The 26,701-nt window shown below is 47.0% G+C and overlaps 1 protein-coding gene and 1 long non-coding RNA gene across 3 annotated transcripts in view; both read left to right on the top strand.

Annotated features, from left to right (window-relative positions):
• TPP1 (tripeptidyl peptidase 1) overlaps positions 1-9,764 on the top strand; it is a 51,522-nt gene extending 41,758 nt beyond the window's left edge. For both annotated transcript variants that reach the window (XM_073559814.1, XM_073559815.1), the window contains 7 exons: positions 3,418-3,616; positions 3,703-3,891; positions 5,502-5,574; positions 5,653-5,773; positions 5,853-6,011; positions 8,340-8,474; positions 8,800-9,764. In XM_073559814.1, coding sequence (XP_073415915.1) covers positions 3,418-3,616; positions 3,703-3,891; positions 5,502-5,574; positions 5,653-5,773; positions 5,853-6,011; positions 8,340-8,474; positions 8,800-8,934 — 1,011 coding nt within the window. In that variant the 3' untranslated portion in view covers positions 8,935-9,764. The remainder of the gene's footprint in view (positions 1-3,417; positions 3,617-3,702; positions 3,892-5,501; positions 5,575-5,652; positions 5,774-5,852; positions 6,012-8,339; positions 8,475-8,799) is intronic.
• On the top strand, positions 467-2,539 carry LOC141072550 (uncharacterized). Its single transcript, XR_012226699.1, has 3 exons — positions 467-818; positions 919-2,109; positions 2,474-2,539. It is a non-coding gene; the product is annotated as an uncharacterized lncRNA (long non-coding RNA).
• Positions 9,765-26,701: the final 16,937 nt, after the last annotated feature.

A 26,701-nucleotide genomic window follows, 5' to 3' on the forward strand; every position in this document is an offset into this window, starting at 1 on the left:
ATATATAATTTATTACCAATAAATACATTATTCTTCAATATATATATAGTGCTGTGCAGCAGGAGTATACTGTGGATAACGAGGTTTCCAAGGCCAGGACCTAAACTAAAAACAAAAGAAAGAAAGGAAACTAAAATCATAAGAAATCATTAAAAGAAAGCTGCTCAGCAGCAGGGCCCAATCTAACAATCCACGTGGCTCCTACCTGTGCCAGACGTTTCTTAATATCGCCACCCCTGGATCCATCACATTGATGAAAGCGTTGGAGATGCCGGGGCGGTGTCTTCAGAGAGTCCACATCAGAGACGCCTTGGGCTGCTCTGATATCAAGGACATGTTCCCTCACTCTGCGTCTGAGCTCTCTAGATCTCAAACCCCCGTACTTGAGATTACGTGGGCAGCTCGCACAGTAGATCATTGCAGTGCGAGTAATCTGATGCAAGATCTTAACAATCTTATCCTGAGAATTGGAGAAATCTGCGCACCTTTCAATATTGGGGCATGCTACACATGATCCACACGGACCACAACCCCACTGAGGACCCCGTGTGCCAAAGAGATTAACTACCTTTTTCTTATAATGGCTATGTATCAAAGTATCACGAAGACTCTCAGACCTCCTATATGTAACAGATGGCTAGGAGGCAGATACTGAGTAAGAATTGGGTCTAATGGAAGGACTTAATGCCTGCTCAATACTCATCTCTCGCCATTTACAATTAAAGGTTTGAATATAACGTACGGGCGTTGGACATCTCCAACACTTTCTTCAATGTGATGGATCCAGGGGTGGCGATATTAAGAAACGTCTGGCACAGGTAGGAGCCACGTGGATTGTTAGATTGGGCCCTGCTGCTGAGCAGCTTTCTTTTAATGATTTCTTATGATTTTAGTTTCCTTTCTTTCTTTTGTTTTTAGTTTAGGTCCTGGCCTTGGAAACCTCGTTATCCACAGTATACTCCTGCTGCACAGCACTATATATATTGAAGAATAATGTATTTATTGGTAATAAATTATATATTCTGTGAGTTCGTATATATACATGCATATATATATATATGTTTATTTTTCACCTTCACTCGATCGCACGCGTGTTGCACTTCACTTTTTTTCTTGCACTTTATTTATATGTGTATTTTGTGATATAGGATAATTGTTTTTATTGTATATTCACGCCATGTATACTTTTGGATATCTATGTTTATTTGTTTGTATCTATATTGGTATTTAAGTGCTTTTTGTGCCTACATTTGCCATAATGGATTTTATTCTGTAATGATGTGTTATTTCTGTATGGTGATGTCTTCTGTATTAGTATTGGGGAGGAGATGCTGCCAATGTTGATCTCTCTATATATACACTTTTTGTCTATCGCCATCAGAGAGCTGCTGTGCTGACGCTCTGTTTACATTCTATTAGTGAGCACAGAACAGGGACAGGTTATATCTGTATATCAGGGAGGAGAATGCTGTGGATCCATATATATAAATATATTTTCTGTTAATTGCTGCGTCATTAGGATGCTACGGTGATGACGTTCTGCTCACATTCTATTAGCGCGCGCACAGCAGGGACAGGTCATGTTGGTTTATAGGGGAGGAGAATCGGATGACGCGCCTCCATCTGTTAAGCACCCGCCCCTGGCCGCGTCATGTCCGGTTACGTAGGCATCGGCAGTGACCAGTGTTTCATATTATGCCTCCCTTTCATCTTCCGGTTTAGTGATGGCGGCGGTAACGTACGTTCCAAGCTGGAACGCATGTGATCACACGGACATTCCCCTCTGTTTATCTTCACCATGTGCTTCCGGTTTCGGGATGACAGCGGTGACGCACTATATACTTTTTGTAAGATATATAATCACTTTTTTTATCACTTATATATCAATATGTCATATTTTGGATATTATTTTTTCACTCATGATTATTGTTTTGTATTTTTTATATGGGTTTTGTTTATTGATATTAAACCTAGGAACTATGGTTTTCATTGGTTGGGGTTACATATAAATACTTCCCTTATCTCATTTACACTACACTCCTTGAAAAAGCCACAGTGGGCGAAACGTACGTTGGAGGGAGCCTGGACACATTGAACCACACATTACAGGTATATATGATTTGGATTTATATACTATATATTTTCTATGCACTTTATGAGTAGCTGATTTTTCAGCCCATATATATTATGCACTTTATTAGTATGATCCTTATTTTTGTACGATTATCCATTTATAGTGGTCACTATGTCTTTATTATATGTATTTTGCTGTAATTATATATTATGGTATTTTACTATGTCTTGTTCTGTATATTCATTTGTAATTATGTAATTTATTTGAGTCTTTATGTTTTGGACTCCATTTGGTGTATTCATTTTTTGAGTAGGTTATTGTATTGATTATGAATATCCATTTATGCTTTATTATTTTGTGAATTCTCTTTCACTTAGTTGTTGGCTTATATTCCAACAGATGGAGCCTTGGTTCCTTGGCCTGTTCCTGAAGAGAGTCTCTTTGCACGGGGTGTCAGATACTTTGTATATCCACTGCTCCCCTACCAACTCTAACATTCTATGATTCAGCCAATCCTTTTTTTGTATTAGTCTTTGCCTGATGGAGACCTGAGGAGTCTGGAAAGCTGCAATGTGTCACCATCTTTTCCGTTAGCTATTAAAAGGTATCAACCACTGAGGACTCTCAACTCTGAATATTTTTCTATCTACTGGCTAACACGGTACAAAGATATACATCTGTCCTGTATCCAGTCCTGTGGAAGAATGTCCACACGATTGGAGGAAGGTGGGGGAGGTGTTCCGCCATTGTTTGATTGTTCAAATTGAGAGTCATTGAGAGGTGCTCACGATGGCTCACGGCAGTGGATGTGCCACAGTCATTGAGAGGTGCCCACACTTCCTCCAGATATTTTGTGTAAACTGAGGAGTAGGACCACGCGTTTTCTTCTGTGACGCGTGGTTCCCACGTGCATCGGCTGCACCTTTCACGTGTTGATTAGAGCCTGACGTGGATGTTTCTATGGTGTCTGGACACCTGTGTGGTAGCATAAGGTTCGGGCTCCATGCACCCTGGACTAGAGGAACACATGTCAGTCATATGTCTCTGTGAGGAACAGGACCAGATGGTTTCCCAGGATCTGGAGTGCATCCTACCCGGGTTCAGGCATATGTCCCCTGGATAATCCTCTGTCAGGAATCTTGAGCTTCCTATGTGAGTAGAAGATGATCTTCTCGTGTCACAGAGTCAGGACTGACCTCTGCACATGGTGAAGAGGTTTGGTCAGATCAATATATCACTGCGAGGAGACCCTCGTCTGATGTACCCTATTAATGTCCTGGAGGTGATGAACAGAGCGAGAGGATTGGCGGATGCTTTCTTACACATCTGTGATTTCTTCTCAGTTTCTGGAGCAGTACTTCAGTCCTGCTGACCTCTCTGAGTTTATGAGCCTCTTTGGAAAAAGTTTTGAGCACCGCCGTGAGGTGGATCAGGTGGTCGGGCAGCAGGGCGGAGGCCGGGCCGGAATAGAGGCCAGCTTGGATGTGGAGTACATCATGAGTATGGGCGCCAACATATCCACCTGGGTGTTCAGTAACCCCGGTAAGTTTTAGGTTTGGGTGCCTCTCTCGAGGTTTTGTGCCTCCCTGCACTGTACGTGGGCTCACCAGTGTGACTCCTTTCCTCAGGTCGCCACGAGTCCCAGGAGCCATTCCTAGACTGGATATTACTGCTGAGTAACATGACCTCTCTCCCCTGGGTCCACACCATCAGCTACGGTGATGATGAAGATAGTCTTTCCCTGGCTTTCATGCAGAGAATCAACGTGGAGTTCATGAAGGCGGCTGCCCGGGGCCTCACCATCCTGTTTGCATCAGGTAACTAGATTCAAGTAGGGTTCACAACTCTCCTCATCTGTGGGGCCTCACGGATTGTCCTGGACAGTGGACCGTCCATAGTCACGGACAGAGATCGATAGCGAGCCCTGATGTAAGGACTTGTGCTTGTACCCTGCTGTAATCGGGGCTCCTCCTTGTGATTCATTCCTCACATCCCCTATACGCTGACACCAATTTATGGGGCGACAAATTATAACCTTCACGTCATCAATAGGACGTTGATCCAGGGAACTTGCCTGATGCTTCCCCTACTTTGGGGTAGTTGGCTCCTGCCCCCCATAGTTTGTGCTATCTTCTGGGGACGCACATTAGGGTGAGAGGCTGAACTCAAGTTGAAGAAAATATTGAAAATCCAAACAATGAGCGAAGTATCGATCAATCTGAAGACGTGGCCATGGGTGAATGTGACGCAGAGGCAGGTGGAGCCCCATCTGTCATATTGCAGCAGCCCCCCACTCCCGTCTGATGGAGCAGGAACCCAGAGTGTAGCAAGGAGCGGCTGCGCTCAGGCCCCCCCTACGATCCACCATGAGAAGCTTGCACCCCAGCACAGACTAGACTCCATTCCCCCATAACTAGACCTTCAGAAGACGTTCTCCAGAAAACACAGAGCATGAGATGGTAATATCCACCCTTCACCAAGAGTCGGGGGTCCGGATGGCCGCACGTTTTTACCGTTCCTGCAGAGATCGTTGGGTGCGTGCCCGCAGTGCGCTCCCTGCCTGATTGGCACGTGTTAGATTTCACCTGACTGATGAGTGGATCTTTCCAGGAAAGGTCTCATTTTTATTGGGGGATAGTGTCTACACAGCCGTGCCACTGCTGCCATGGAAACGCGCTGACGATCCCTCAGGAAATGTCTTCCCTCTATTTTGTCAAGACATAAGATTGTACATAGCTGCGATCACCACTGGGTTTTTATTGCGGTGACATGTGCGAATCCAGAAAGTGGAGGAACCGAGGCGAGCGACAGCTGTACGTGAAACGCCTTCCTCCAGCTTCACAAGGAAACACAACTCCTAATTATCAGACGTCCCATCAAGCCACGAGTCTACGTAAGAATGGACTGAGGTCACGTCACTCATTTACTTCCAAGGGTCCATAAGCCTCGGTCACCACCGGGTCCCCGCACTGACTCCAGAAACACTGGCTCCAGAAATCTGCCCCCAAAACGCAGACCATTGGGGTCACTGCTATGTGCCGGTCTCATACGAGCCATCAATCTTGGTGAACCTTTACCCAGAGAACATGAAGGCGCATGTTCACCTATGCGATTCTGTCAGGATGGAATGGTCGTCCCTATAGAATCCCCCACATGTGATGGCATATACCAAACGCTGCCCTTGCCGGTAACAGTGTCCTGTATGATGTGCGCTTAGCTGCCGGATCGATCATCACAGGACATATATGTGCAATGTCTGCACTGCATCTTCGAGTTCTCCTGTGCAGCCAGTCTGGTTCTTACATTGTATACATCCACATTTCACCAGAATACCTGTGGATTTTTTGATTCTTCTGAAGGACTTTATTTTGCCTCTCTTGTGCCCAACAACTCTCCTTCAGTGACTGTTTGCTGCTGATTTTTGCAGGTGATGATGGCGCCGGATGCCGACAAGTGTCTAAAGACAAAAACGTGTTCCGCCCGAGTTTCCCGGCCTCCAGGTGAGAGGCCACGTGTACCATGAACCCGGGGGTCCATGCACTGGACATTGGGAGCCTCACACCTGTGTCTTTCCACAGCCCCTATGTGACCACTGTGGGAGGAACGTCTTTTAAGAACCCATTCCAGGTCACTTTTGAGGTGACAGATTACATCAGCGGGGGAGGGTTCAGCAATATCTTCTCGATGCCCGACTACCAGGTAAGGTGCCATGATGTCCTAGTACCTGCTGGACAGGACAAAGGAGCTCTGTGGGTCACCCTCCTCGTGTATCCCAAAGGTCTCTGCAGTGTCAAAGTATTTCACGTCCTCAGTGAAGATGCCACCGGAGAGTTACTACAACCGCAGCGGCCGGGCATATCCCGACGTGGCAGCTCTGTCTGACAACTACTGGGTAGTGATGAATCGTGTCCCAGTCCCCTGGGTGTCGGGAACCTCTGTGAGTATCCAAAAACAATCCTCCTGTGCATGTTTGACTACATTTGTGACTAGAAAATATAGTCTAGAAATAAACAGCTAATTTGTGCCCACCATCCTTCGACAACCCACCCAGACCTCCGGCCTTCCTGGTCTAATTCTGTCTTCTCTCCTACCTTGGTCTCTTCTTTCACCAGCCTGTTCCCTCGTCTTCCATGGCCTTTTCTCCCTCTCCCCTCGGCCTTTTCTCCCTTCCTCTCCCCTCGGCCTTTTCTCCCTTCCTCTCCCCTCGGCCTTTTCTCCCTTCCTCTTCCCTCGGCCTTTTCTCCCTTCCTCTCCCCTCGGCCTTTTCTCCCTTCCTCTCCCCTCGGCCTTTTCTCCCTTCCTCTCCCCTCGGCCTTTTCTCCCTTCCTCTCCCCTCGGCCTTTTCTCCCTTCCTCTCCCCTCGGCCTTTTCTCCCTTCCTCTCCCCTCGGCCTTTTCTCCCTTCCTCTCCCCTCGGCCTTTTCTCCCTTCCTCTCCCCTCGGCCTTTTCTCCCTTCCTCTTCCCTCGGCCTTTTCTCCCTTCCTCTCCCCTCGGCCTTTTCTCCCTTCCTCTCCCCTCGGCCTTTTCTCCCTTCCTCTCCCCTCGGCCTTTTCTCCCTTCCTCTTCCCTCGGCCTTTTCTCCCTTCCTCTTCCCTCGGCCTTTTCTCCCTTCCTCTCCCCTCGGCCTTTTCTCCCTTCCTCTCCCCTCGGCCTTTTCTCCCTTCCTCTTCCCCGGCCTTTTCTCCCTTCCTCTCTGCTCGGCCTTTTCTCCTCTCTTCTCCTCTGGTCTCTCCTCTCCACTGGTCTTTTCTATCCTCCCGGCATTTTCCCTCCTCTCCTCTTGTCTCTTCTCCCGGCTTCTTCCCTGGCTTTTTCCCTTCTTTCCTCTGGTCTCTCCCCCGATCCCTTCCCCCTCCCCCTGGCCTCCTCCACCCCGGGCCTCTTTCACCCCCTCTCCCAGTCTCCTTTTCCCTCATCTCTTCTCTCCTTCCTCCCTCCCTTCTCATGGTCTCATCCCAGCCTTTCTTCCTCTCATCTGGTCTCTTCTCCCGGCCTCTTCCCTTGTCTTTTCCCTGCCCCTTCCCTTTTTCTCTCCCGTGGACCCCTTTCCCTTTTCTTTCCCGTTGACCCCTTCCCTTTTTCTCTCTCCTGGACGCCTTCCCTTTTTCTCTCATCTCCCCTGGCCTCTCCCTCGTCCTCTTCCCTCCTCTCCTCTGGCCTCTACCTCCTCTCCCCTGGTCTCCTTCTCAGTATCCTCCATCATGCCCCCTCTTCTCACTCTTGTCCCAGTTTCTCCTCTTTCCGGAAAGTTCCTGAATTACATGGTTGGTGTAGATGTGAGTACAACCCATCACAGCATTCCGAGCGTGGCCTCCTCCCCTGGCCTTTTCCCTCCTCTCCTTTGGTCTCTTCTCCCCCGGCCTTTTCCCTCCTCTCCCCGGCCTCTTCCCCCTCCTCCTGGTCTCCTTACCCCTGGGCCTCCTTCACCCACTCTCCCGGTCTCCTCTTCCCTCATCTCTCCTCCCTCCCTCCCTCCTCATGGTCTCATCCCCGGCCTCTTCCCTCCTCTCCTCTTATCTCTCCCGCCTCTTCCCTCCTCTCCCCCGCTCTCCTCCTTAGTATCCTCTATCATGCCCCCTCTTCTCACTCTTGTCCCAGTTTCTCCTCATTCCGGAAAGTTCCTGAATGACATGGTTGGTGTAGATGTGAGTACAACCCATCACAGCATTCTGAGCATGGTCTCCTCCTCTGGTCCCTTCTTCCCCAGCCTTTTCACTTCTCCCTTGATCTCTTCCCCCTCCCCCTGGTCTTCTTACCCCTGGGCCTCATTCACCCACTCTCCCGGACTCCTCCTCTTCCCTCATCTCTACTCTCCTCCCTCCTCATGGTCTCACCCCTGGCCTCTTCCCTCCTCTCCTCTGGTCACTTTTCCCGCTCTTTTCCCTTCTCTTCTCCCGGCCTCTTACCTTCTCCTCTCCCATGGTCTATTGCCTTCTCTCCTGTGGCCTCTTCCCTTCTTCTCTCCTCTGACCTCATCTGGCTTCTTATCTCCTATCCCCTGGCCTGTTCCCTCCTCTCTCATTCCTCTACCCCTGCCTCTTCCCTCCTCTCCTCTGGTCTCTCCCTCCTCTTCCCTCCTCTTCTCCCAGCCTCCTTCTTAGTATCCTCCATCATGCCCCCTCTTCTCACTCGTGTCCCAGTTTCTCCTCTTTCCGGAAAGTTCCTGAATGACGTGCGGTGGGTGTAGATGGGTTGTACTCACATCACCGCATTCAGAGCGTGGTCTCTTGATAGTCATCCCTGTCCCCGCATTGTCACGTTGCAGGCCTCCACCCCGGTGTTCGGTGGGATTCTCGCCCTAATTAATGACCAGCGGATACAGAGAGGTCTCTCCCCTTTGGGTTTTGTGAATCCAGCGCTGTACCGTGTACGTGGGAACGGCAACGATGCCCTATATGATGTAAGTTGTATTCATGGACCATGTGGTGCCGGTGTTTCATCCAGCACAGAATTGCCTTTCATGAGGCATGGAGGATTGTGGTGGCGATGACTGCAGCCTGGACACGACCAGCAAGATCAGATATATACGGACATATTCACTGTGCACAGGTGACACTCCAAGACTCACATGTGGCAGCAATCCCAGCTGTCCTAGTCTACCTCCGACCACCTCCGCACCCCCTTGTCTAATGATCCCAGGTGACCTAAGCTACCGGCCACCTGCCATCCTGACCTTCCAGCACCCATCCGAATGATCCCCTGACACTTTCTCCTCTCACCCACAGGTCACAGAAGGATGTCACCTCTCTTGTTTTGATGACCAGGTTCTCGCACAAGGATTTTGTGCTGCTCCCAGTTGGGACCCAGTTACTGGTTGGGGGACACCAAACTACCCCGCTCTTCTGAAGTCATTACTGTAAAGATCACTTCCACAGCTGAATCCTCCAGGTGAATCCTCAAGGTAAAGAGGATCAAGAAAACTAAAAAATGAAGTCAGAAATTATGATTGATGCTGGTGAGGGTGGCAATGCGTCTGGATCCTTCCTCGGGAGATAACAGAAGCCACCAAAACAAGGATCTGTAGATGCAAGAAGAGTAGAAACTGCCCCAGTCACCTTGGAGTCCGAACAAGCCCCGTTAGGTTAGCCCCATCAGATTAGCCCCATCTTCCTCCACTCTCTGGGCTTTATGGTTCTCTACGACTCCCGACCTTCACCCCGGTGACGTTATCGCCTTCCCTTTTCCGATTCGTTCAGACGAATGTCAGGAGCGGGTCCATGTCGCATATTGGCTGTCACCAGTGTGTGCGCTGTGTCTGGTCCGTTGGTCTGAACGAGGCCTGATAACAGATCCACCACTCCGCTCTGGTGACCCCCGTGTACAGACCGCACCTCATTGATCTGGATTTTCTGGAGAGTTCAGCATTGGAGCTGACGCTTCTCTTTGCTCTCAGGGAGTGCAGATTTGCACATTATTATTGGAGTCTTTTATGTCTGATGATTGTAATTTAGAGTCTTTCTTTTCCCCGTGTTCATCCTTGGCTGATCAGGTTCCTGAGGGCCAAGGTGCTGACATAGGTAGGAGCCACGAGTAGGACCTGGCCAGCCGGGCTGCATTACTCCGGATCTGTAGATATGGCCCCCAGTATGCCCCTGGCCTCAGTGCCGCCGCCGTCCTCTCACAAATGTTCTGGCTGATGTGACTTTTCTTTTGCTGTTTGGTTTGATTCTAATAAATGATTGATTTCTTACATGGTGCGGCCGATTCTCCTGTAGATAATGTGTCATCAACGAGGGGCCTACGAGGTGGGAGAGGGAGGGGCCGACAAGGCGGGAGGGGCTTACGAGGCGAGGGAGGGTCCGTCGAGGCAGGAGAGGGAGGGGCCAACAAGGCGGGAGGGGCTTACGAGGAGAGGGAGGGGCCTACGAGGTGGGAGAGGGAAGGGCCGACAAGGCAGGAGAGGGAGGGACCGATGAGGCGGGAGAGGGAGGGGCTTACGAGGAGAGGGAGGGGCTGTCGAGGCAGGAGAGGGAGGGACCGATGAGGCGGGAGAGGGAGGGGCTTACGAGGTGGGAGAGGGAGGGGCCGACAAGGCAGGAGGGGCCGTCGAGGCAGGAGAGGGAGGGGCTTACGAGGCGGGATAGGGAGGGGCTTACAAGGTGGGTAAGTGAGGTGCCCCCTCCACGGTGGGAGAGCAAGTGCTGCGTCCGCCTTCATTATGTGTCGTCAGGGCTGTGCCGTGAGGTCTCTTACAACTACCAGCAGATAAGTCGCAGCCCGGCCCAGTGGTTGTCATGGAGATGATGGTCGCTTTTACTTAAAGGGAATCTGTCAGCAGAATTTTTTCCCTGCCATCGGAGAGCATCAAGATGGTTGGGCGGAGACATGTCACTGCGCTGCTCGCTGCAATTTTATCAGCAGGAGATTATTAGTGAGCATTGTGTGACCTCGCCACCAACACTGGCAGCTTTCTGGCTATTCACAGTGTACACGAGAGCCAATCAGAGGTGTGGACGGGGCTGTGCAGAGCTCAACATTCAGAGCACTGCTAGATCTGCAGCAGAGAAAACAGAGCAGCTCAGTAAGTGCCACATTGCAGGAATCAGGGTCTCTGCCCCGACACCATGCTGCTGTCATATTACAGACAAATACCTGCTGCCAGATTCCATTTAATACCTCGCCTTTTCCCCAGCAGCAGTCCTGTATGTCACCCAGAAGGACCACCATAGTGGGACCGTTTCACCTAGTCTGGGGGTCTATGTATGTGATATTCACATTGATGGCGAGAGGACATCACAACGTCCTGGCACCGTCCTCCGCAGCGGCTGCAGATTGGCATCCATTATAGAGTCATGGGCAGCACGGTGGCTCAGTGGTTAGCGCTGCAGCCTTGCAGCGCTGGGGTCCTGGGTTCGAGTCCCACCAAGGACAACATCTGCAAGGAGTTTGTATGTTCTCCCTGTGTTTGCGTGGGTTTCCTCCGGGCACTCCAAAAAAACATACTGATAGGGAATTTAGATTGTAAGCCCCATCAGGGACAGTGATGAAAATATGTGCAAACTGTAAAGCGCTGCGGAATATGTTAGCGCTATATAAAAAATAAAGTTTTTGTTTTTTTTTTGTTTTTTTTGTTTTTTTTAGAGTCTGCCGGCAGCGATCTGAACGATCACATCCGCTGCCTCCTACTGGCTGCACCCTGGAGTCCAGGACAGACAGAGACCTGCGCTGTGGCCTCATTCCTATACGGACTAGTAGGGGTCCAGGTACAGACCCCGGGGCCGGCAGATGCCCCCGTTTGTCATGTCAGTAAGGGGTTAACTTTTCTCCTGCTTCGTCCTGATTGTGTTTTTTATCTTCACCGTCGTGAATGGAGTTTTCCAGATATTTGCACAAATGTCCTCCAGCTCCAAAGGTCTATGGATGTCTGAATATTTGGCATCATTAGAAAAAGGTTATAAAACCTTGTAAGATAAACCTTTATTTCCAGTTCACCACCTGACCGCATCATGGAGGACGTCCTTCTTACCCTCAGTGGGACAGGAACAACGAGCGGTTAAAAGGACCCTCCCCTTACCACCCATCAGTGTATTCCTGTCCCACTGGGGATAGGAACGGTGAAGAATTTGGGCCAACATTGCAGCAACTTCTGTGGCCTGGTCCATCCATTTCTGGGTGGACGACCTGGAGGAACATCTCAAAGCCAAAACTCCCAGAGAAGTCATACTCAAATCTCTGGCTTTGCTAAAACTCACAACAGGGTTTATGGCAGACGCATCAGCAGAGTCAGTGTGGTTCGCTGCCAGGAGCGAGTCATTGTCTAATGCGGCCAGAAGAGCAATCTGGCTAAAGACTTGGTCAGGCGATACCCAGTCAAAAAATAATCTCTGCCTTTCCATTTTCAGGGGGTAAGGCTGGTTTCACATTTGCGTTTTTTAGCGCTGGAAAAAAACGCACACCTGCGCATGCGGTTTTTCCCCTATATTTAACATGGGTGCGCATACCTGCGCGCTGGTAAGCGCATGTATGCGATTTTCATGCGCTGCGTTTTTTTGGGGTGTGCGTTGGGATTTTCCAGACGCAGCATGTTGCATTTTTTGGCCCTGCAAAAAAGCGCATGCGCACATATGCGCACGTTTTGCGCTAAAAATGGCCATTATAGCCTATGGATGCGCATATGTGCGCACTGGCATGCTCATGTATGCGTTTTTTTGCATATACGTTTTTTTTTTTAAACCATGGAATTTAGGGGTTTGGGTTAGAGTTAGGGTTAGTTAAGGGGGTTTAGGGTTAGGGTTATGGTCAGGGTCAGGGTTAGGGTTGGGGTTTGGGTCAGGGTTAGGGTTAAGTATGGTTTTGTTAAGGATTAGGGTCATGGTTAGGGTCAGGATTAGGGTTAAGTATGGTTTTGTTAAGGGTTAGGGTTAAGGTCAGGGTTAGGGTCAGGGTTAGGGTTAAGTATGGTTTTGTTAAGGATTAGGGTCAGGGTTAGGGTCAGGATTAGGGTTAAGTATGGTTTTGTTAAGGGTTAGGGTCAGGGTTAGGGTCAGGGTTAGGGTTAGGGTCAGGGTTAGGGTTAAGTATGGTTTTGTTAAGGATTAGGGTCAGGGTTAGGGTCAGGATTAGGGTTAAGTATGGTTTTGTTAAGGGTTAGGGTCAGGGTTAGGGTTAGGGTCAGGGTTAGGGTCAGGGTTAGGGTTAAGTATGGTTTTGTTAAGGATTAGGGTCAGGGTTAGGGTCAGGATTAGGGTTAAGTATGGTTTTGTTAAGGGTTAGGGTCAGGGTCAGGGTTAGGGTCAGGGTTAGGGTCAGGATTAGGGTTAAGTATGGTTTGGTTAAGGGTTAGGGTCAGGGTTAGGGTCAGGGTTAGGGTCAGGATTAGGGTTAAGTATGGTTTGGTTAAGGGTTAGGGTCAGGGTCAGGGTTAGGGTTAAGTATGGTTTTGTTAAGGGTTAGGGTCAGGGTTAGGGTCAGGGTCAGGGTTAGGGTTAGTTAGGGTTTAGGGTTTGGGTTAGGGTTAAGTATGATTTGGTTAAGGGTTAGGGTCAGGGTCAGGGTTAGGGTCAGGGTTAGGGTTAGTAAAGTCATGGTTTGGGTAGTGTGAGGGGCCACCTAAAAATGTTGGAAAAAAACGCAAACGCGGTAAAAACGCGCTAAAAACGCATACAAACGCATAAAAACGCTGCGTTTTTTTCATGCATGCTCATAAAAATGCTTGAAAAAAACGCAGCAGTTGTATGCTTATGTATGCGTTTTTTCAATGCGTTTTTTTGCGGGAAAAACGCGCTGCAAAAAAAAGCAAGTGTGAAACTAGCCTAAAGTGTTTGGGCCAATTTTAGATGACATACTAGAAAAGGACTCCGATAAGAAAAAGGGGTTTCCCGAAGAAAAAACAAAAAAGTACCAGCCCTTTCGTAGGTCCCGTCCTAATCAAAAGACGGACTACAGGGGCAAAGGGAAGACTGGGAGATGGAGCTATCCCAAAGGGGGTAAGGGGAGAGACTCCATCTTCTCTAGCTCTGAGTCACACACACACAAAAAATAACGCCGTCAGAGTGGGAGGTCGGTTGAAGGGAGTTTCTAGGGGGTTGGCAGAAAATATCACAGAATCCTTGGATTCTGCAGACAATTGGCCAAGGTTACAGGTCAGACTTCACCAACCCACCTGCAGAGAGGTTTGTAGCCTCCCCTATGTGGACAGATATCCAGGAGCTACTGAAACTAGACGCAGTCATCCCGGTTCCCACGCCAGAAAGAGGCAGGGATCATTACACGAGTCTCCCGAACAGTCAAAAATCTCAAGCCCCTGAACAAATGGATAAAATACAAGAGATTCAAAATGGAATCCATAAGATCCACGATACCCCTGATAGACAAGGACATGGTAATGTGCACTTTAGACTTGAAAAGTACATACTACCATGTCCCAATTCACGCTTCCTACCAGAAGTATTTAAGATTCGCCCTGAAGAACCAGGGGTTAATCCATCATTTTCAGTTCCGGTGCCTTCCTTTTGGCCTTGCATCAGCCCCCAGGATTTTTACCAAACTAATGATAGAGGTGGTTGCTTATTTAAGAAACCATGGCATAACCATAATACCATATTTGGATGACTTTTTAGTAGTAGCCGGTTCCGAAGAACAGCTCAAGATCGATTTGACACCTTACGATCTCCAAGCTACAGGAGCTAGGGTGGATCATAAATTGGGAAAAGTTGAAATTGGTCCCACGGTCCAGAATAAAATTTCTGGGAGTCATGTTAGACTCTCACGTCAGAACATCTTTTCTGCCAGAAGAAAAACAGGTCTCACTAATCGAGAAGATCTGCCGGTTCGGGAAGAACCCCTGCTCTATAAGGGAAGCAATGAAGGTACTGGGTCTGATGACGGCATGTATCCCGCCGCTTCAACAACTAGCAAACCAGATATTCAGATGGGCGGAGAACTCAGTCGAATCCATCTCAGCAGTTCACCTGGAAGGAGCCAAGAACCAGGTGGCAGAATACCTGAGCAGGACAAAAATGAATCCCACAGAATGGGAATTGAATTCGGAGGTTTTCAACATACTGTTCCAACGGTTGGGAACACCACAGGTGGACCTCTTTGCCTCCAGAACAAATGCAAAGGTCACAACCTTCTCTCTGAATCCTCTAGATGGGGGCAGCGGGGGTTGACGCTCTGTCTCAGCCTTGGGGAGAAGGGCTCCTGTACGCCTTTCCACCCCTCCTGCTGATTCCAAGGACGCTCAGGAAGATTCTGGACGACGAAGCGACAGTGATCTTGGTGGTACCTTTTTGGCCAAAAAGAAGCTGGTTTCGTCTTCTAAACAGAATAGCAGTAGAAAGACCCATCCTTTTACCGAAGAGACAGGACCTTCTGCACCAAGGCTCGCTCCTCCACACCAACCCAGATTCACTCCAACTGTCAGCTTGGATCCTGAACGCCAAACCCTGAGGTCCAGAGGCCTGTTGGAAGATGTGATCACCACACTCCAAGCAAGCAGAACGCCAGTAACTTTGGCAATTTACAATAAAATATGGAAGCGATTCTGTACCTTCTCAGGAGAAGCCCCGATAGATACCACAAGTCCGGACATTTTCAGAATCCTCGACTTTCTCCAATTGGGCTTTAAAAAAGGCCTACGGCCTAGTACTTTAAAAGTACAGAACTCGGCTCTTAGCATTTTCTTTGAATTTTCTCTAGCCGCACATCCCTGGATAGTGAGATTTTCTAGAGCCAATCAGAGGTTGAGACCCCTCGTAAGGAAGTCATCTCCACCTTGGGAACTTAACCTGGTCCTTAATGTCCTGTGTAAAACCCCGTATCTACTATCGGAGGAGATGGACATAGCCAATCTCCATTTTAAGATGGCCTTCCTCATGGCTATCACGTCAGCAAAGAGGTTGGGGGAAATGCAGGCCCTGTCTATACAGGATCCGTACCTACAGATTTTGGATGACAGGTTAGTCTTGAGGCTCGACCCATCTTTTCTCCCCAAAGCAGTGTCACCTACAAATGTGAACCAGGAAATGATCTTTCCCTCATTCTGCCAGCACCCTAAAAATCCAAAGGAAGGGGTCTATCATAATTTAGACATGCAAAACACAAGTCGCGGAGACACCCATCACATGTTTCTCAACGCAAGCAATGACTAGCCCGTTCTTTCCCCGGGAAGGAGCAACCACGGGAAGGGCAGTCTCCAATGAAGGAAACCACCTATGCCAAAACATGGTATCCATTCACAGACAGCTGTTTCGGGGTATTGCCCCTCATCAGTGTGGAGTAGGAAACTGGCCAGTAGGAGCACTGCCTAGTAGAAGACTGTGAAAAATGAGGATGAATGAACTCATGGAGATCAACATCCAACACTGCGGAGACACCATCACATGTTTCTCAACACTGATTCTAGAGCAATGCCCCCATCCCTTATGGGAAATATGCAAAAACATGCAAAACACAAACCACACTGATGAGGGGCAATACCCCGAAACAGCTGTCTGTGAATTGATACCATGTTTTCGCATAGGTGGTTTCCGTCATTGGAGACTGCCCTTCCCGTGGTTGTTCCTTCCCAGTAAAAGACCTGGCTAGTCATTGCTTGCGTTGAGAAACATGTGATGGTGTCTCCGCAGCTTGTGTTTTGCGTGTTTTTGCATATTTCCCATAAGGGATGGGGGCATTGCTCTAGCATCACTGCATTGAGAAACGTGATGGTGTCTCCGCAGTGTTGGATGTTGATCTCCATGAGTTCATTCATCCTCATTTTTCACTATCATAATTTAGACATCAGAGACACAGCTCTAAAATATCTTAAAGCAACCGAGGGTTGGAGACGAGATAAGAATCTGTTTATACAGTACGGGGGGGCAAATAGGGGCTGTAAAGTGGCAAAGGCAACAGTTGCAAGGTGGATAAAAACCATGATAAGCTTAGCTTATAAAACACAAGGGAAAGATTCCCCAGATATTCTTAGAGCCCTTTCCACCCAAGCTATGGCTGCATCATGGGCAGAAAGAGGGGGGTCTCAACAGAACAAATTTGCAGGGCCACAACTTGGGCTAATCTTAGCACTCTCGCTAGGTATTACAAACTAGATATTGTTTCAGAACAATTAGCCTTCGGCAGGAAGGTCTTACATGCAGTAGTCCCGCCCTCTTTGGTACTTCTCCATGGTACTGTCAGGTGGTGAATGGGAAAACGGTAATTAGACCTACCGGTAGTTGTGTTTCCAGGAATCCATCCTGTCGGCACTACTAGTTACCTCCCTACTGCAAGGTTATTGATATACATACTAATGTGACGTAACATTTGTATAAGAATTGTTAATAAAGTTCTTTTAGCATCCATCCAGATGTGGTACTTTGGAAAATCACTGATGGGTGGTAAGGGGAGGGTCCTTTTAACTGCTCGTTGTTCCTGTGCCACTGAGGGTAAGAAGGACGTCCTCCGTGGTGCTGTCAGGATGGATTCCTGGAAACACAATTACCGGTAGGTCTAATTACCGTTTTCCTGCAAAACTCATGAACCACGGGCGCCATCTTGAAGTTTAAGAAAAAACATCAATGAATACAAAAGAGACACAAGAGAAATGTGCTGTCTTCCAGGTGCAAAAATTAAAGATGTGTCTGACAGGATATCAGGACTCTTCAGGCCTACAGATGACTTCCCATTCCTGCTACTACATGTGGGGACAAATGACACCGCAAGAAACGACCTGGAAACCATCTGCAGAGACTTTGAAGACTTAGGTAAGAAAGTGAAACAACTGGGAGCGCAGGTGGTCTTCTCTTCCATCCTCCCAGTGGATGGCCATGGAACAAGGAGGTGGAATAAGATTCTGCAGGTGAACAACTGGCTACATCGATGGTGCCGTCAGCAACGATTTGGATTTATGGATCACGGAGTGAATTACTTATACGATGGACTACTTGCTAGAGATGGAGTGCACCTTACGAAGACTGGAAAGCATGTATTTGGAAGTCGCCTTGCTACACTCATCAGGAGAGCTTTAAAGTAGAACAACATGGGAAGGGAAGCAAAAGACCAGAAAAAGCCATACACCTGACAAATGCTATTGAGAACTCTGCTATTAGAAGTGGAAAGGAAGAACAAAGACGAAAGAATCTAATTAATAAAAATATTGGAGAAAGAGAAACCAATCACAAACTAAAATGTTTCTATACTAATGCACAAAGCATGGGCAACAAACAAGGAGAATTGGAACTACTAACACAGGAAAAGAAATATGATGTCATTGCAATCACTGAAACTTGGTGGGACAATACACATGATTGGAATACAAGACTAGAAGGATACAACTTATTTGCAAGAAACAGACTTGATAAACGAGGAGGAGGTGACGCATTGTATGTTAGAAACGCGTATATCTGCACAGAGATCCAAGCTTCAGAGACTGGGAGTTCTGTGGAATCTGTTTGGGTAAGAATACAAGGACAGAACAATGGAAAGGACACCATTGTAGGCATTTACTACAGGCCGCCTGTGCAAGCTGAAGATATGGATGAACTCTTTATGCATCAAATGGCCAAGTTCTCCAAAAAATATGACATAGTTGTCATGGGAGATTTCAACTATCCAGACATTTGTTGGGAATCTCTCTCAGGAAAAACTAACAGGTCAAGGAAATTCTTATCCTCTCTTGCTGACAACTTTATCTTCCAAAAGGTAAGGGAGAAAACAAGGGGAACTGCTACCTTGGATCTAATCCTTATAAACAGGGAGGAAATGGTTGAGGAGGTAAAAGTGGCTGGGACCCTAGGAGGTAGCGACCATGCTATTTTAGAATTTTGGATAACTAGAGGAGGAAGACCTGTGAAGACTCAGACGTCAAGGTTAGATTTCAGAAAGGCAGATTTTAAGGGATTCAGAAAGAGAATTGGAAGGATCCAATGGCTGGATATCCTTAAAGGCAAAAATGTCCAGGAAGGATGGGAAATCTTGAAAAATGAAATTCTCAAAGCACAATTGTTAATTCCAAAAAGAGGGAAGAATAGGAAGCATTTAAGAAAGCCAGGATGGATGAACACAGAACTTAAGCACATGCTAAAAAGGAAGAAAAAATTTTTTATAAAATGGAAAGAGGGAGGCATAGCTAAAGAAAAATATAATGCTGGCTGCAGAACCTGCAGGGCACGAATCAGATTACCTAAAGCTGACAATGAATTGAGGCTTGCAAGAGATGTCAAAAGCAATAATAAAGGATTTTGGGGATATGTCAAAAGTAAAAGAAAAGTCAAAGATGCTATAAGATTTTTACAGGATGAAAATGATGAAATGGTAAGACAGGATGTTGAGAAGGCCGAACTCTTAAATTCCTATTTTGCATCTGTTTTCTCTCAGAAAGGAAATGTAACATCAACTGTTCTTCACTGTCCTATTAAGGGAATAGAAGAATCCAGGATATCTATAAACAGAAAGATAGTGAGGAAACACTTAGCTAACCTAAGTGAATTCAAGTCTCCAGGTCCAGATGAATTACACCCCAGAGTACTGAAGGAGACAGCAGAAGAAGTTTTTGAACCCCTCTCCATAATCTTTGAAAATTCTTGGAGAACAGGAGAAGTCCCGGAAGACTGGAGAAGAGCAAATGTTGTTCCTATCTTCAAAAAGGGGAAGAACCGGTGGACCCAGGGAACTACAGGGTGGGCCCTTTATATGGCTACACCTTAATAAAATGGGAATGGTTGGTGGTATCAACTTCCTGTTTGTGGCAAATTAGTATATGGGAGGGGGAAAACTTTTCAAGATGGGTGGTGACCATGGTGGCCATTTTGAAGTCGGCCATTTTGGATCCAGCTTTATTTTTTCCAATGGGAAGAGGATCATGTGGGACATGAAACTTATTCAGAATTTCACAAGAAAAACAATGGTGTGCTTGGTTTTAACGTAACTTTATTCTTTCATGAGTTATTTACAAGTTTATGACCACTTATAAAATGTGTTCAAAGTGCTGCCCATTGTGTTCGATTGTCAATGCAACCCTCTTCTCCCACTCGTGACACACTGATAGCAAATAAAATACTATCAATACTTGAGTAATCATTTAGTTAATTTGTGTTGCAGATCTGTAGTGTTGAATACATAATGTGAAATGTTTTTATGTGCAATATGATCATTATAATTTATTACAACTAACCACAGTTGGTTACTATGTCCGGGCAACGCCGGGCTCTTCAGCTAGTATAAAATAAATGTAAGCTTGTGGGTGTAACGAGGGAAGGATCATAGGGTGTGAAGACTTCAAGGCACTGTAGATCCATGAGAGCAATCAGCACAACTATTGGTCTTCTGCCCGTCCACCATTGATCTGCGGGAAGAAAGAGCAGCCGCTGATTGCTGTGTCACGTGAGTCCTGCGGCCACTATCATGAGACACCAAGCACCGCCATTGTCAGATCAGTGGCAGTACAGGCTGAGAAGTATGTCTTTTTTAATTTGACAAGAGACGCACTATTTTAAGGGTTGTCCACATGGTCCACATTAAGTCTCTGGAATGATGTGCGCGTATATATGTAAGGCAGCACCGCTCCCAGTGACAACAACCAGGTGGTCCAAAATCCAAGATGGTGAGTGCACATGATGTCCGGTTTAGACCTAAAAGCCCCAAACTTGCACGATAGATAAAGATATGTTACCGCACCAAAGTCGGTGGAAAAAAGGTTTGTACTATGCCAGATTAGAAAGATCTGAATCCTGCATCACCCATGAGAAAAGGCTGGATGAGTATTCACAAGCCTCCTCATACTGGGCCATGGAGACTCTGGAAAGGGAAAAGGAGTGAGGAGAAACAGATGGCGCCATGTAGGCGGAGTGAGTGTGAACGGGTACCAGGGAGACTGTAAATTCACTGCAGATAGGCACAACACCGAACATCACGTGGGTAACCCATGGAGTCGCAGCACGCTGCCATGCCAGGGGACCGTGGAGGAAAGATTTCCTTTCCCAAGTATTTTCTTGCCACGTGGAAAGAATGTGTGAATGGAGAATCCTGGAAGGCGCTCCTGTTTGAGTAGAAGGAAATAAAGGAATCAACAGGATGTTATATATAGATATACAGATATAGATATATATATATAATTTTTAATATAACTTTGTATAGCAAAGTAAAAAAAAATATTTGGAGAATACCAAAGCTACCAACCATAAAACATAGCAAACACAACGTGTTTCGGCTAATGTAGCCTTTTTTTTTTTTTTACTCAATAATAAAAAAAAACCTTTACCTAAGGGCCACTGTGGAGACACCGGGGTCGGAGGGCACCCAGGTCCGCTAGCCGAAACCACATGGACCTGGGATCGTCCCACCTAATGCCCACTCTCTCTTTAACGTGGGTGTAATGCTACCCAGACAACACAAGGTGGGGGTAAAACAGGGTGGCAATGCTTTATTGAACCACAAAACAGGCAAATAACACATAGAACAGTCCCAGCAAAATATCCAAGATGGTACAAAATTACAGAGTCTCACAGTTCCGCTGAGCTGCCGGGATAATGGCAGATGTTACGTCAGAGCTCCCAGGGTCGCTATCCCACCTGTGATACACACACAAAGAGGAAGTAATGACAAGCGTAGGGAGATGATCGTCCATTGAGTCCATACAAGACCATACAAGATACAACACCAGTTGACCCGAGTGTCACCACCTGGCTTCTCCAAACATCTCCATAGAACCAGGCGACTAGCGGATCCCAATCCTGGCTTTCCCCAAACGTATCCATGGTTCAGCAATGGTCAGTGGACCAGCTCTGCATCCTTCCAACTGGAGCCAAAATCTCTTAGGTTGTTTCCTGTAGAATAGTAGATCCATGTCCTTCGTGTTGGTGTCATGATGAATTGGCTGCTGTCCTGTCTTGGCAGAATCTCTGGCTGTCTCTCTTGGTCTCTTTGTCTCTGAGTCTCTTTATACAGAGGCATGTAACCTATTTTTAGATTTAACAAGTGTCCTTCAGTCCAGCATCGAGATAAGGGGAACAATGGTGATGAGATCAAGTAACATTACTTGATTAATCTGTTTGCATAGTTTTTCCCTCTCTGCTTTCAGAGTCAACAAACTGGCTCCATAATACAATGCATAATTAGCATATCAGCAAACATCACTGGTCATAAAAGATAAGAGCATCCTATGTTATATGGAATATCAGCTTACAGGTCACTATTACAGGCTTACACAAGCAAATGTATAGATAACAGCATATTCTTCTGGGTTTGAAAAATAGTCATCTGGGTAATTAAGATACAATTCGGTTTCTTCACGGCCACATTAGACCCCATTGCGGTCCCCCACATTAAGGATCTATTTTATGTACAAACAACAAGTATTAAATCACAATCACTTCTAAAGACAATGAAATGAATTGATTCTTGTCAATATCCACATTAGAGTTCTGTAAAGTTCTACTTGCCGCCTCTTTGCCTTTCTCATGGTCTCTGGTATAAAGACTGCAACTGTCAAAGGACACAACTGTCCCACCATAAAGGCTAATGCCTGTAGCCTAATGATGGGATCCATGGGATCACTGACATGAGAACGTGTATTCACTGCATATTGGCTCAATGTCTTGTCCAAAAAAGTAGAAATCAGGATCCATTGATCTCACCCCGGAAACAAGAGGATGACCAGGGGGATTTCTTAGGTTTTGGGCAGCTTAGTCGAGATACACAATAAAGGAGCAGGGGCTTGGTTTCTAAAATAATGTAATTTTTACTGATCAGATCTTGTGTATATTCATGATCACTTAGTAATGAGGTTCCTCCTGATCCAGGATTGCACTAATCTCTATATATGACACTAGATTCGGCCATTCTCCGTGTCCATCAGGACGATGGCTCCGACTATCGGCTGCTTATTAATCATTTCCCAGTTGCAGAAACCATCAGGCTCACGTCTCGTATGTTACGTTTTAGACAATCTTACACATCTATTTCCCACTTTATTGGTGGAACCTGTTTCTGGGCATTATTAGTGGTGGGGGTTAGACGTCCTTCTGGACAGGTCAGGTAATGTTTGTGCCCCTTAGATCCGCTCTATAAATCTAAATAACACAAGGACGTCCGGCGCTAATCTGACAATTTCCCAGTCCGTCACTGATTATTCTCGTCGGCTGCCCAGGAGTGACGCCTTTAACAATATCACCACTTTCTGGAACGCGAGCTTTCAGGTCGTGAGCTTAATCCATCTTTTATATGGGATGCATCACGTTCTATTCCACATATTTCCATCTGTTCTTTCATGGCTGGATTAAGCTTTTTTTGTACCCCAGCTCATTTGCATAATGAATTGATCATGTGACTATTACGTCGCCGTGTTTCTCAGCTGGAGAAAGACCCGTTCAGAGTGGAAACGCCGTTTCTGAGATGAATAAAGAACTGTTTTCTACCAACCTTGGACCTGGGTGCTGCCATAACTTATGCCAACCATGGCCGGCCCCCTGCTGCCATCACAGAGCCGCGACGGCAAGGAAGCCCCAGAAGCCAGGCTTCATTCCCCAGAGCAAGAGGCAGCCATACTAGGAGATCTGCACTCCCCCATCATCAGAACCAGGGTGATGGCAGAATGGTCTGTACAGTTGATTGCGCTACGACCACATTGGCCAGGCCCATCGCTGCCCCCACGTCATCCACCATCGAGGCCATGGTCCCCCTATTCTTCCATTCTGACCACATTGCCCCTTACGGACACAGACAATTTTTATTTTTACATTTTATTTTTTTCTCCACTTTTATAAGCAGCCATAAAGTTTTTTCTCTCCTGTTATATCAGGTTGTTTTTTTGCAGAACGAGTTGTGTGAAAGGCCGTGTTCATTTTACCTTATTATGGACTGAAATCCAGGAAAAATCCTAAGTGTAATGGTGAAAATAACGCAGTTCTGCCAATTCTATGGCGATCTGGCCAGGCTGCCCCGGGCAGCGCCATCGCGGGGAGATCCGACTTCTGCAGGTCTTCCTCTTCCATTTTGGTGGGTTGCGTACAATTCTCAGCCTTCTACAGATAGAAATCATTTATAAACCTGATGCACAAGTATGGAAATATTAATATCGATCAAATCCTAAAAACCTGACGACAAATGAGGAAGAAACTCACCAGGCTAAAAACATAGAGAAGGTGCAGCTGTAAAATACTTCATAGCGTGGTATATAAATGTGAGAGCCACAGAAGGCCGGAGACGGGGAACATCCGCAGGACGTGGTTCTGTGCAATAATGCCGTAATAATAAACCATCCTGATAACAATGGCTGCGAAGTGGCGCCTAGATGTCAGGGACGCCCATATTCACAGGGGACATGTGACTAATATGTGACCATAAAAAAGATATACTATTGATGCTATGAATACAGTGACAGATATGTCACCAAAATTCCCATAGAGCTGATGGTAAAGAACATAAAGTGATATATGGTAATAAAGCGTCCAGTGCCCTAAATATTACAAGAGTAAAACATAAGACAGAAAACAGCTAGACCAAAGCAACAAAAAAGGGGAAGGAAGGGAAGAGGCTGAGAAGATCTACAAGCCACGCTCTCACTGTGCCGCCTTGTTAAGACTCTAACTTCTCCGCCTGGACGACCATTAGTGCCTGGGATTATTTACTATGCATGTACCTAAACAGTGACGTGTATACAGCTAGGACATGACAAGGACTCATATACATGCACATACACTAGACATATATACCTACAGAATTTAGTGCAGCGGTGTCCTCACTGTGCAGTGAAGAGGCAGTGACCCAGGAGAGTTCAAAGTAAACGCAGGTTTAATGTCCAAAACTTGCAAACAAAACAAACGGTATCCTCCGGATCGCAGCCGGGAAATAAGACAGTCCGTAAATACAGCCAGTTGCCGAGGGTGACTGCACCACCGTATAATGCTGCGGGGTGCCAGGAGTTCTCTCTGCTTCGTGCTGTGTTCCCTCACACAGGCTGAGCTTTTGCAGAGCCGTCTGCTCTGCACCTTGCAAACTCTACACTGACACACCCAACCCTGTACTGCAGGGTTAACTGGAATTTGTGGCCATGGGCCACATAGAAAACCCGAGCCGTGGGAGGAAACAGACCGCCCCACTACCTTCCTGTAGTCCATTTCAAAAATAAAAGCGCATGGCAGGTTTTCCTAAATCTACCGTGGACAAATCGCTTACCCCAAGATCAACACTTTTATTCTGCAATGCAATCACAGCTATGTGTAAGGATTCTGTACTTTCCTTTGTGCCTGTTCGCCCTTATCCAAGATGGAGTCTTGTATCTCGCCCTGTCATGGAACTTCCTGTCTGTCCTGATTATTTAAGTCCAGGTCGTCTGCTCCTCTTTGCCTGAGTATTTTGTGGCTGTTGTCTCCTGAGCTTCTGCTGGTGGACTCCCTGCTGCTGCTGCTGCTCGTTACTCGGTGCTCTGCCTCTCCTCGTTCTGCTGCCTACAGTCCTCTGGGCGTCTCCCTGATGCTGTCTGTGCTTAACTACTATCTGGACTTCTAGTTGGAGCTATTTCGCCCCCGGAACTGCTGTAACGTGTAAGGAATCCTGACATCATCTTCTCCTGTGTTTGTTGGGCTGCGGTGCTGGACTTGTGCGGGACTTTCAGCCCAAAAGGTACACAGAGCAACCTTCTCCTGTTAATGCAACTCCCGTATAATACTGGACTTCTACGTTTAAGTGCCGTGTGCATTTCCATCCATATGATTGCTGGACTTCTGCACTTTACTGCTGTGTGCGTGCTCCTTCATAATATAGCTGGACTTCCTTATTAAACATGGTGTACTCACATACTTACTGCTGGACTCCCACGTTTAGTGCCTTTTGCACACATGCGTCATATCACTGTTGGACTGGTTCATACTAGCGGTCTCGCCCCACTCTTCAGTTACACTGGACATTTCCATATTGTGCTGTGCATTCGTTACTGTTGCAGGAAGTGCTCTGTTAGTTTTGTTTCTCTTGCTAATATACTCATTTGCATCAGCTTTGGTCTGTTTTGTATTATCCCACTCAGATTCTGTAGTACCCATGAAGGGTTACCGTGACGAGGTGGAACAGCTTGGTATACATTTTTTGCAAAAAACGTATCGACTAAATACCCTGTATTTGTTATCCAGCACTTGCTGATTACTGTCCTATTTTTTACTGCAGAGTATTTTTGCAAATTTGTCATTTTGTGTTTTCTTGTTGTGTTTCAGTCAGTGGGTGGCGTGAGCACTGTCTGACCGACTTGTTCACATTTGTGCATGTCACATATGTTTTTAAATGTTACACTATGCCTGTGACTGCAATGCACTCCCGCGGCCTCAATATGCTTTTGTGCGCATCTTGGGTGACACGTAGTGACCCTCACATATAACACCTGTCACTGCCTCACATACCCCCCTCTATTCAAACTTGTGGGGTTAAACATTTGTCATCATACAGGGGGCCCGTGACAGGGCATGCGCATTTCCCTGTGACTTCCCCACCCAATGTTTCATGGTAAAATTGAAATTTTGCAAAGACAGGAACCATCAAATGACTCGGGCATTCCTCTCCTTGACATTCCTCATCCAGACCAAAGGCAAATGATCTGTCACCAACCAAAATGGTCGACCGAGCAAATAATAGCATAGGGTCTCCAAGGCCCACATAATAGTCAGGCACTCCCACTCCACTACGCTATAATTTTTCTCGGCCAGGGTGAGTTTCCTACTTAGGTGACCGGATACTCCTCTCTGTTCACCTGCGGAGGACCTCTCCTAGGCCCTTGTTAGAGGCATCTGCACAATAAAGCATTTCTGAAAGTTGAGGCTAATGAGGACAGGCTGTCCGCACAGCGCCACCTTCATGGATTGGTATGCTTCCGCCTGAGGGTTCCACCAAACCATGACCGACTTCTTTCCCTTTAGGAGATCGGTAAGGGTTGTTGTTCTCCCTGAAAAATTAGGTATAAACCTCTGGTAATACCCAATGATTCCGAGAAAGGCTCTCCCCTGTTTGGTGGTAACAGGTCGGGGCCAGGTCTGAATGGCCTCGATTTTATTTATTTGGGGTTTGATAACCCCACGGCCAATCACGTACCCCATGTACCGGACTTCCTCGAGCCCTATCGCACATTTCTTGGGATTCGCCATCAAGCCCACGGGTCTGAGCGAATCTACTGCTGATTGTACCTGGGACAACTGGGTATGCCAGTCAGTACTAAAGATGATGTTA

Source organism: Dendrobates tinctorius, unplaced genomic scaffold (genome assembly GCF_039654945.1).
Source record: "Dendrobates tinctorius isolate UK_male_01 unplaced genomic scaffold, ASM3965494v1 ptg000275l, whole genome shotgun sequence".
NCBI lineage: Eukaryota > Metazoa > Chordata > Amphibia > Anura > Dendrobatidae > Dendrobates > Dendrobates tinctorius.